The 11,001-nt window shown below is 50.0% G+C and overlaps 1 protein-coding gene across 1 annotated transcript; it reads left to right on the top strand.

Moving 5' to 3' along the window:
* The first annotated feature begins 234 nt into the window (after nt 1-234).
* Nucleotides 235-10,301, top strand: PSMC4 (proteasome 26S subunit, ATPase 4). The gene is made up of 11 exons (XM_010380883.2): nt 235-468; nt 1,356-1,454; nt 1,579-1,765; nt 3,841-3,987; nt 4,071-4,180; nt 4,282-4,375; nt 8,669-8,836; nt 8,922-8,998; nt 9,138-9,306; nt 9,514-9,569; nt 10,053-10,301. The coding sequence occupies exons 1-11, from the start codon at nt 433-435 to the stop codon at nt 10,164-10,166; spliced, it is 1,257 nt and encodes a 418-aa protein (XP_010379185.1). The 5' UTR covers nt 235-432; the 3' UTR covers nt 10,167-10,301.
* The last annotated feature ends 700 nt before the right edge of the window (nt 10,302-11,001 follow it).

Genomic DNA, 11,001 nt, shown 5'->3' with positions numbered 1-11,001 from the left:
TACGATCCCTTCTGTGGAGCCCAGCTCAAGGCCCCTCCAGCCCAGACACTAAATGAAAGCTAAGAGCAGTTGGCCGCCAGACTGTCCGTGCCAGAGCTCTGCTAACTTACTCCGTTGAAAGAGCAACGGGGTTGCGCCACCTCCTGGGGTGAACCCCCACCCTCCACTGCAGGGCAAGATGGAGCCGTCGCATGATACTGCGCACGCGAACAGCTTCGGTCCCGCCCTAGCGCCTGCGGGTACGGACAGCGCACGAGCCTATGTTGAGGGAGGAGCTCAGACGAGCCCTTCATCCTATCCTGCCCTTCCAGCCATTCTTAGCGGTAACTTAAACTACGCTTCCCAGAAGCCTCCTCAGCCAGGGACTTCCGTTGTCGTCAGCGGAAGCGGTGACAGATCATCCCAGGCCACACAGAGGCTGGCTTGGTCACTATGGAGGAGATAGGCATCTTGGTGGAGAAGGCTCAGGTACAGTGGGGACTTGGGCTTTTTAGTTCGTGCTGGGCTCGCGGGGAGAGGGTGAAGCCAGACCTGAGTGGGGAGATGAATGGCTTCCAGGACCCCGGCCCGGGTTGGGGTGATTTCCGAGGCCTCGGTGGAGAGCTTTGTGCTGTTCGAAGGCTTGTCTGGGTGGCCGAGTGATGGTGGGAGGTAAGGCTCAGAAAGCGGGTCTGAGGGAGTGAGTGACGTTAGTGGGTCTTTGGGACGGATTGATGTCGAACCCTGGCCGGTAGTGCTTAGTGAAGTCAGTGGCCCGGCGTTGGGATTGGGTCAGACGGTGAGTGATGTATGGGATCCAGCCTTGCGGCCGAGTGATCCCCGGGGCTAGGCTGCGGGGCTGACTGATGTTCAGGGCTTTGCTGATGGGGGTAATGGGACGGGTAGTTAAGTATTATCTGTGGCTTGGCTGAGTGATGCTTAGGTCTAAGGTGAGTTAGGAGACTGTGACATAAGGGATCTTTGAGGGGAAACTGGGGAATGTTGGGACTCTTTGAAGGCACAGTCACTTTAACAGCGTATCTAGGAGAGCCATGTGACATTAGGAACCTCTTGAGGGGGATCGGGTGGCATTTGGGTCTGATAAGGAGTTGACGTGACATTTAGATCCTAGTTGGGGGTTGTGTGACACTGGGGACATGTTATGAGTGGTATATGATAACATAAGAACTGTTTGGGGGCAAGTTGACATAAAGAGCTTGTTTAGGGGGCCAAAACAAGGATCTATTTAGAGGATCTTATGATATCAGGGGTCTGTTAGGGGCTAAGTGACGTGGGAAGGGGAACAAACGTTAGTGAAGTTGAGATGTTTTCATGAGAGGACCATCTTCCAACGTAAGTTGTCCCCTTTGGTCTAGGATGAGATCCCAGCGCTGTCCGTGTCCCGGCCCCAGACCGGCCTGTCCTTCCTGGGCCCTGAGCCTGAGGACCTGGAGGACCTGTACAGCCGCTACAAGGTACATTCAACCCCCAACCCAGACCTTGCACAGGACCTGGCATCTCATACTCTCCCCATTTTCCACCACTCTCTGGATCAGCAAGGGCTGGAGCCATTCCCGTCTGTCCCCTCTCTACTCACAGAAGCTGCAGCAAGAGCTGGAGTTCCTGGAGGTGCAGGAGGAATACATCAAGGATGAGCAAAAGAACCTGAAAAAGGAATTCCTCCATGCCCAGGAGGAGGTGAAGCGAATCCAAAGCATCCCGCTGGTCATCGGACAATTTCTGGAGGCTGTGGATCAGAATACAGCTATAGTTGGCTCTACCACAGGTGTGTGGGTGGCCAAGGACATCTAATTCATTCATTTGTCCACTTAACTATTTCCTACCATGTGCTAGGAAGCAGCAAACAAGGCAGGGCAGTGCAGTGCAGTGTTCTTCAGAGTATTTTGACTGATCGAAAGGTAGAAATACATGTGTGTGTGTATGTGTGTGTGTGTGTGTATGTGTGTGTGTGTGTGTGTATATATGTTGTTTTTTTTTTTTTTTTGGAGACAGAGTTTTGCTCTTGTCATCCAGGCTGAGAGTGCAATGGCATGATCTCGGCTCACTGCAACCTTTGCCTCCCAGGTTCAAGTGATTCTCCTGTCTCAGCCTCCCAAGTAGCTGGGATTACAGGCATGGACCACCATGCCTGGCTACTTTTTGTGTTATTAGTAGAGACAGGATTTCACCACGTTGGCCAGTCTGGTCTCGAACTCCTGACCTCAGGTGATCCACCCGCCTCGCCCTCCGAAAGTGCTGGGATTACAGGTGTGAGCCCCACTGTGCCCAGCCAGAAATATATTTTACATTGTGAATATCTGTCTCTGTCTCTTACTTTTTAGATAGATGTATAAAACATAAGTCTTTTTTTTTTTTTTTTTTTTTTTTTTAGACGGAGTCTCGCTCTGTCGTCCAGGCTGGAGTGCAGTGGCCGGATCTCAGCTCACTGCAAGCTCTGCCTCCCGGGTTTACGCCATTCTCCTGCCTCAGCCTCCCGAGTAGCTGGGACTACAGGCACCTGCCACCTCGCCCAGCTAGTTTTTTGTACTTTTTAGTAGAGACAGGGTTTCACCATGTTAGCCAGGATGGTCTCGATCTCCTGACCTCGTGATCCGCCCGTCTCGGCCTCCCAAAGTGCTGGGATTACAGGCTTGAGCCACCGCGCCCGGCAAAACATAAGTCTTACCATGAAATATTTAGCCTTACTATGTGTGGTATATGCTGATGTTTTCTATCCTATTCTAGTCTGTTTTGCTTTAAACACAGTTCTGGTCATGAACTTCCAAACTGATTTCACAACTACTACTGGTTTGGGGCCTGCAGTTTGCAACGATGAGTAGGAGTGTTAAGAGATTGGGCTCTGAGGCCAGGCATGGTGTCTCACACGTATAATCCCAGTACTTATACTGGGAGACTCAGGTGGGCAGATCACTTGAGGCCAGAAGTTTGAGAACAGCCTGGGCAACATGGAGAAACCCCGTCTCTACTGAAAATATAAAAATTAGCCAGGTGTGGTGGTGCACGCCTGCAATCCCAGCTACTCGGGTGGTTGAGGCATGGGAATCTGTTGAACCCTGGAGGTGGAGGTTGCAGTGAGCCAAGATCGCGACACCATACTCCAGCCTGGGCAACAGAGCAACAGTCTGTCTTAAAAAAAAAAAAAAAAAAAGACTGGGCTCTGATAGGGACTCAGAGTATATTGTAGCTGCTGCTGTTTATATAGGTCTAGGCCTTGCCCTCTTGATAGTCATTGTCACTGGCACTTATCTGTTTTTCCCTGTTTCTGGGCTCTGCTCCTCTGGACCAAGCCATGTTCTTGTAAAGGTTGTGGAGAAATGTGTGTGATTGTGCCTGGAATTGGACTGGGGGGCTATGAGAAAGTGAGGGGAGAGTGGTATCCAGGATGAGGTCTCTATCTTTGACCTGTGGGAGTTGAGATAGTGCGGCTTTCCATGAGATGGCACCATGGGTAGAGGAGTAGGTTTGTGGGAACACAGGGAGGGCAGTGCAGAGCATCATGGGAGGTGTCCAGGAGGCTGCTGGTCAGCCAGGTCTGACAGTCAGGAGAGAGACTGAGCCTGGAGAGAGAAGTGTGCCTCACTAGTATGAGATGCAGGGGGAGGCCTGCTGGACAGCCAGGGTTGGAGCTCAAGGGAGAATCAGGGCAGTAGATAAGGAGTTCGTGTGAATGTTGGGGACGGACAGCAGGAGGGAAGGCTGGAGGCCGAGAGGGGATCCCTCAAGGTCTGAGCCAGAGATGTTGGCGGCGTGGAGGGTGCGACTGTGAGATGAGGAGGAAGGAAGGGGGAAGGGGCAGTTTCCAGGCTGACACTTCTTGTTTTCCTCCCTCCCTTCTCGCAGGCTCCAACTATTATGTGCGCATCCTGAGCACCATCGATCGGGAGCTGCTCAAGCCCAACGCCTCAGTGGCCCTCCACAAACACAGCAATGCACTGGTGGACGTACTGCCCCCCGAAGCCGACAGCAGCATCATGATGCTCACCTCAGGTAAAGGGGGAGCCTGCAGCTGGGAGGGCCCTATGGGGACCTTGGGGACCCAGCCAGGAGCCCCAGCTCTGCTCTCCCACCAGACCAGAAGCCAGATGTGATGTACGCAGACATCGGAGGCATGGACATCCAGAAGCAGGAGGTGCGGGAGGCCGTGGAGCTCCCACTCACGCATTTCGAGCTCTACAAGCAGGTGAGGTGGTGCAGGTGGCAGGGAAGGGAGAGGCCCCATTGGGTCTGGGGTTGGAGGTGGAACCCCTGACTCCCACTTCTCTTCCTTCCTCTGGGTTTCAGATCGGCATCGATCCCCCCCGAGGCGTCCTCATGTATGGCCCACCTGGCTGCGGGAAGACCATGTTGGCAAAGGCAGTGGCACATCACACAACAGGTGAGCCCTTCCGCCCCTGCCCCGAGCTCTGATCTTCTGGCCTCTTCGCCTTGCTCCCTGCTCGCTCACTCTCCCCAGGAAGTGGCACCGCACAGTGATTAGAAACATAGACTCTGGGGTCACAGCCCACGTGTGCATGTTACTGGCTGTACTGACTTCACCTCCTTGGGCCTTTCCTCGTAGTAAAAGACTCATTTCATCTGGTGATTGTGAGCAGTTAATGAAATAATGCAATGTTTTCCTACAATGGGTTGTGACCCATTAATAATTATACATTTCAGTTTGTGGGCTGCAGCCAGCATTTTGAAACGTGAAGTAGAACAGAAAGCACCAGATCACATCCACATGGTATTTATACCATGGTACAAGTATATATGGTACAAGTTCGTCTGTTTCGTGAAACTTGTTTCATACATATATGCACACTCATGTATACTTGTGGTTCTTCAAAAATGTATTTTTTTTTTTTTAATTCTTAAATATTTTGTAGAGATAGGGTCTGTGTTGCGCAGGCTGGTCTTGAACTCCTGGGCGGGCTCAAAAGATTCTCCCACCTCAGCCTCACAAAGTGCTGGGATTACAGGTGTGAGCCATGTGCCTGGCCCCAAAAATACATTTCTTTTTGTAGGTGCCAGACAAAAATGTCTGAAAGTCACTCACTCTATAACTCTTTTTTTTTTTTTTAATTTATTTTAAAGCCCTAAAATCTTCAGCATATGTTCAGATCTTAATACATGTGAGCCAGGGAGCAGTAAGAGGCAGTAGTTAAGCAGTATGTTTTCTAGGGCTAGACTGCCTAGCTTTGAAATCTTACTTCCCCACCAACTTCTTATGTGATCCTGGGTAAGTTAACCTCTCTGTGACTCAGTGTCCTCAACTGTCAGATGGTACCTATTTTTCCGGGGTGGGTGTTCAGAAGAGCAAATTGATACTAGCATCTGGAATGGGCAATAAATGTTAACTGTTGTCATTGTTACTCATTTGCTTGGCACTTTATTGAACTTTTACTGTGTACCAGGCCTTGTGCTAGAATGCAAAGATGATAATCAGAGATGTCCCTTGCCTTGACTGGGAAAAAAGAAATAGACACCTAGAACTCAGTCATTCAGTGACGGTTTATTGAAGACCTACCATTTGCCAGGATGTGTTGTAGATGCTAGAGACGTGACAGTAAACAGAGCACCTCCTTATGGAGGTGATGTCTTAGTTGGAAAAGCAAACAGATACACAAGTCAGTAGATTATGTAGCACAACCCATGACCCGCATGTGACTCAGGATGGCTCTGAATGTGGCCCAACACAGATTTGTAAACTTTCTTAAACATAAGGATTTTTTTTTTTTTTTTTTTTTTGAGACAGAGTCTCGCTCTGTTCCCCAGGCTGGAATGCAGTGGTGCTATCTTGGTTCACTGCAACCTCCGCCTCCTGGGTTTAAGCAATTCTTCTACCTCTGTCTCCTGAGTGGCTGGAATTACAGGTACACACCACCACGACCGGCTAATTTTTCTTGCACTTTTGGTAGAAATGGGGTTTCACCATGCTGGCCAGGCTGGTCTCGAACTCCTGGCCTCAAGTGATCCACTCGCCTTAGTCTCCCAAATTTCTGGGATTACAGGTGTGAGCCACCGCACCACCTGTTTTTTTTTAAAGCTCATCAGCTATCATTAGTGTTAGTGTATTTTATGTGTGGCCCAAGACAATTCTTCCAGTGTGGCCCTGTATACCCTTCACCCAGATTCCCTAATGTTATTATCTTATGTAACCATAGTACAATTAGGAAAACCAGGAAATTAACAATGGTACAATACTATGAACTAAAGTTTAGACCTCCTTCAAATTTTACCAGCTTTTCCACTTAGAGACCCTCACTTCAGATTCTGTCATTTTTCTGAGTGAATTGGGGTGGTTTGTCACTGGCAGAGGGAGGGAGGAGAGAAGATGTAGAAGGGATGTGGAAATGGGAAAAGCTGCTAACTGGGGTTGAGTTTTGTTTTGTTTTCTAGAGATAGGGTCATGTCTGGCTGGGTGCGGTGGCTCACACCTATAATCTCAGCACTTGGGGAGACTGAGGCGGGCAGATCACGAGGTCAGGAGTTCAAGACCACCCCGACAAACATAGTGAAACCCCGTCTGTACAAAAAATACAAAAAAATTAGCCAGGCATGGTGGTGGGCACCTGTAATCCTAGCTACTCGGGAGGCTGAGGCAGGATAATCACTTGAACCCGGGAGGTGGAGGTTGCAGTGAGCCGAGATTGTACTATTGCAATCCAGCCCAGGCGATAGTGTGAGATTCTGTCTCCAAAAAAAAAAGAGAGACAGGGTCTTGTTCTGTCACCCAGGCTGGAGTGCACTGGTGTGATCATAGCCCACTGCAACCTCAATCTCCTGGGCTCAAGCAATCCTCCCCACTTCAGTCTCCTGAGTAGCTGGGACTACAGGCATGTGCACCCATGCCCAACTAATTTTTGTATCATCATTTTCAGTAGAGACAGGGTCTTGCTATGTTGCCCAGGCTGGTCTTAAACTCCTGGGCTCAAGCCATCCTCCTGCCTCGGCTTCCCAAAGTGTTGGGATCACAGGTGTGAACCTTTTTTTCCTCTCGTTTTTCGAGGGGAATTCATGTTTGTTCCAGTGACAGCACAGCTTACTAAGAGTGAGTAACTGAAGCAGGAGCCCATTCCAGGGTAGGTGGAAGGAGCAGTAGAGCCCAGAGGGGGCTGAGAGACTGGGGAGACAGGGAAGGTCAGGGTAGCAAGGGGACTGTAGTGATTGAGTAGGAAAGGCTGGCGGACAGTCTGGGTCAGATAAGGCAATTCCAGGGATGGGGATTTCATGTGGAACTGGTTGGACATTTGCAGAACAGCCAACTAAATGCGTGGCCAAAGTCAGGTGGTCAGGGTGTGTTTAGAGCAGAAAAAGTCAGAAATCTTGAGGTTAGGATGCTGAATGAGCCCCCAGCTGATGCAAGTACCAAGAAAGAGGGACCCCTTGAGCCAGGTGTAAAGTCTAGATCTTAGGGAGGGAACAGGGCAGGGCTGAGGCCTTGAACAGTTCCTAGTTTATGACATAAAACCACCCAGTCTATCTGTGGACTGCATGTCTCCCTAGGAGAGTTCTGGGGGTATGCTTCATACAACACAAAGCATCTGATCCTTAAGAAACAAGTATAACTTTAAGAAACAAGGCCAGGGTCAAGCATGGGGTGGCTCATGCCTATAATCCCAGCACTTTGGGAGGCTCAGCCAGGAGGATTGCTTGAGGCCAGGAGTTTGAGACCAGCCTGGGCAATATAGCAAGACCCCATCTCCTCAAAGATTTTAAAAAGCTAGGTGTGGGTACATGCCTATAGTCCTAGCTACTCGGGAGGCTGAAGAGGAAAGATTGCTTGAGCCCAGGAAATTGAGGCTGCAGTAAGCTATGATCATAGCACTGTACTCCAAGTCCAGAGGGAGGGCCCAGAATAAATCGGTCTTCAACCCCATTGCCAATTGTCAGTTATATCAGAAGACATGCCGGTAGTCCCTGATTTTTTTCAGGAAATTAAAAAGCCGGGCCTTAGAGCAAATAGGAACTCAGGGCTCTTGGCGAGGCAGTGTGATGTCTTAGTATACGGGCAGCATATCTGTTTTCTTGCTGATTTTGCAAGTGCTCCAGAAATCTAGACTGGTTTTTTCTTTCTTTTTTTTTAGTATTTCATATCCTGATTTTTAAATGTTGGGCCAGAAAAATGACACATCTGGCTGGGCATGGTGGCTTATGTCTGTAATCCCAGAACTTTGGGAAGCCAAGGCAGGTGGATCACTTGAGGTCAGGAGTTCAAGACCAGCTTGGCCAACATGGTGAAACCTCATCTCTACTAAAAATACAAAAATTAGCTTGGCGTGGCAGTGCACGCCTGTAATTCCAGCTACCCAGGAGGCTGAGGCAGGAGGATCACTTGAACCCTGAAGGCAGAAGTTGCACTGAGCTGAGATTGTGCCACTGCACTCCAGCCTGGGCAACAGAGCAAGACTCTGCCTCAAACAAACAAACAAACAAACAAAAAAAAACAGTGACACATTTGTGAGGAGGATTCATAATTTAGGCCACTGGATCACTCGGGGGTACAAGTAGATGACTATTCCTCAGGGCTGGATGTGGGACGCAGCCTTGGGCATGAGAGAATGACACAACTACTAGGTGTGGGTATCCAAGGAAAAGGATGTCTTCAAGGAATTCTCAGTTTCTGTTAAAGCAGAATGGGCCCCTCAGGAGGCTCATCCCCACCTAACCCTTGTCATCCTGTCATCAGCTGCATTCATCCGGGTTGTGGGCTCAGAGTTTGTACAGAAGTACCTGGGTGAGGGCCCCCGCATGGTCCGGGATGTGTTCCGCCTGGCCAAGGAGAATGCACCTGCCATCATCTTCATAGATGAGATTGATGCCATCGCCACCAAGAGATTCGATGCTCAGACTGGGGGTAAGTGATGCTGAAGCAAGGCCCGGGGTCTTGGACAGGCTTGTCGCATGGGATGCCTGGGACTGACCATGCTGTGCACTCTCAGCCGACAGGGAGGTTCAGAGGATCTTGCTGGAGCTACTGAATCAGATGGATGGATTTGATCAGAATGTCAATGTCAAGGTTTGGGGTTCGGGATGGACAAGGGGAGGTGTGGTATAGGAACTGGGGAAAGGTGGGGGCTGGCACCTGAGGGGCGGTTATCATGACAGGAAGGAGGTAGGAGTGCAGAGATCTGAGCTGACCTGCCCCCCGATGTCAGGTGATCATGGCCACAAACAGAGCAGACACCCTGGATCCGGCCCTGCTACGGCCAGGACGGCTGGACCGTAAAATTGAATTTCCACTTCCTGACCGCCGCCAGAAGAGATTGATTTTCTCCACTATCACCAGCAAGATGAACCTCTCTGAGGAGGTTGACTTGGAAGATTGTATCCTGCTGCAGAAGTGAGGGAGGGGCCCTAGTTGGGAACGGGGATTAGATCTTCAGCCCCACTTCTGCCATCACCACAGCCCAGACTGTGCAGGTGGGACCAAGGTCCAGGGAGGAGGGGAGGTGACAGAGATGGCCAAAGATGACTTCCAGCCCCAGGCATTCACCCCATCACACAGGGAATAGTTTCCTTAACTTGCTGCAGATGTGGCCCGGCCAGATAAGATTTCAGGAGCTGATATCAACTCCATCTGTCAGGAGGTAAGTGGTGGTTTCTCTCTGGATACAGGCAGCGGGTGTGTGAGGACCCTTCTTCTCTGAACCACTCTGCTGTAGTCCTTCTGTCCCCTCATGGCTGCCCTGGGTCGTGGACACCATCTCTCTCTTCCTCTGCCATCACTGGGGTGGATAGTATAGGGGTAGTGTTTTGTTTTTTGTGTTTTGCTTTGAGACGGGGACTCTCTCTATCACCCAGGCTGGAGTGCAGTGGCGCAGTCATGACTCACTGCAGTGATCCTCCCACCTCAGCCTCCCGAGTAGCTGGGATTACAGGCGCCCACCACCACGTCTGGCTATTATTTGTATATTTTGTAGAGAAGGGGTTTCACCATGTTGCCCAGGCTGGTCTCAAACTCCTGGGCTCAAGTGATCCATCTACCTCAGCCTCCCAAATTGTCAGGATTACAAGCATGAGCCACCGCGCCCTGCCACAGGAAGTAGATTTTAACTCTCATCCTTCAACAGAGTGGAATGTTGGCTGTCCGTGAAAACCGCTACATTGTCCTGGCCAAGGACTTCGAGAAAGCATACAAGACTGTCATCAAGAAGGACGAGCAGGAGCATGAGTTTTACAAGTGACCCCTCCCTTCCCTCCACCACACCACTCAGGGGCTGGGGCTTCTCTCGCCCCCCCAGCACCTCTGTCCCAAAACCTCATTCCCTTTTTTCTTTACCAGGATTGGTTTCTTCAATAAATAGATAAGATCGAATCCATTTAATTTCTTCTTAGAAGTTTAACTCCTTTGGAGAATGTGGGCCTTGAATAGGATCCTCTGGGTCCCTCTTAATCTGACAGATGAGCAGACGAGGTGCATGGCCTGTGCTGCAGCTTGAGAGAACCAAAGAATTCAAACCAGATGACTTCCGAAATGTGGGGAAAGGGATGGAAAATGAACCTGAGATGGCAGTCCTTAATCACGGAATAAAGCCCTGTGCATCTCCCTCATTTCCTACAGTAAAAGTAAAGCATGAGAAACTGAACTTTTTTTTTTTTTTTTTTTTTTTTTTTGAGATGGAGTCTTGCTGTGTCACCCAGGCTAGAGTGCAGTGGTGAGATCTCGGCTTACTGTTGCCTCTGCCTCCCAGGTTCAGGTGATTCTCCTGCCTCAGCTTCCCGAGTAGCTGGGACCACAGGCACCTGCCACCACACCCAGCTAAATTTTATATTTCTAGTAGAGACAGGGTTTCACTATATTGGCTAGGCTGGTCTCGAACTCCTGACCTGAAATGATCTGCCTGCCTTGGCCTTCCTAATTCCTAAGTGTTGGGATTACAGGCGTGAGCCACCGTGCCTGGTCAAGAAATGGAACTCTTACACACTGCTGGTGGGAATGTGAAATGGTAAGCCACTGTGGAAAACAGTTTGACAATTTCTTATGCTAAATACACACCTATCAGATGATTTAGCCACTTC

This window comes from Rhinopithecus roxellana, chromosome 12 (assembly GCF_007565055.1).
Source record: "Rhinopithecus roxellana isolate Shanxi Qingling chromosome 12, ASM756505v1, whole genome shotgun sequence".
NCBI lineage: Eukaryota > Metazoa > Chordata > Mammalia > Primates > Cercopithecidae > Rhinopithecus > Rhinopithecus roxellana.
The sequence above is the reverse complement of the archived record's forward strand: the minus strand, read 5'-3'. Positions and strand labels throughout refer to the sequence as shown.

Excerpts from the sequence above, each read along its gene's own strand:
- PSMC4 (XM_010380883.2), top strand. The coding sequence starts at position 433 with ATGGAGGAGATAGGCATCTTGGTGGAGAAGGCTCAG. Across the intron at positions 1,455-1,578 it reads ACCTGTACAGCCGCTACAAG|AAGCTGCAGCAAGAGCTGGA; the intron begins GTACATTCAACC and ends CTCTACTCACAG. Across the intron at positions 4,181-4,281 it reads ATTTCGAGCTCTACAAGCAG|ATCGGCATCGATCCCCCCCG; the intron begins GTGAGGTGGTGC and ends TCTGGGTTTCAG.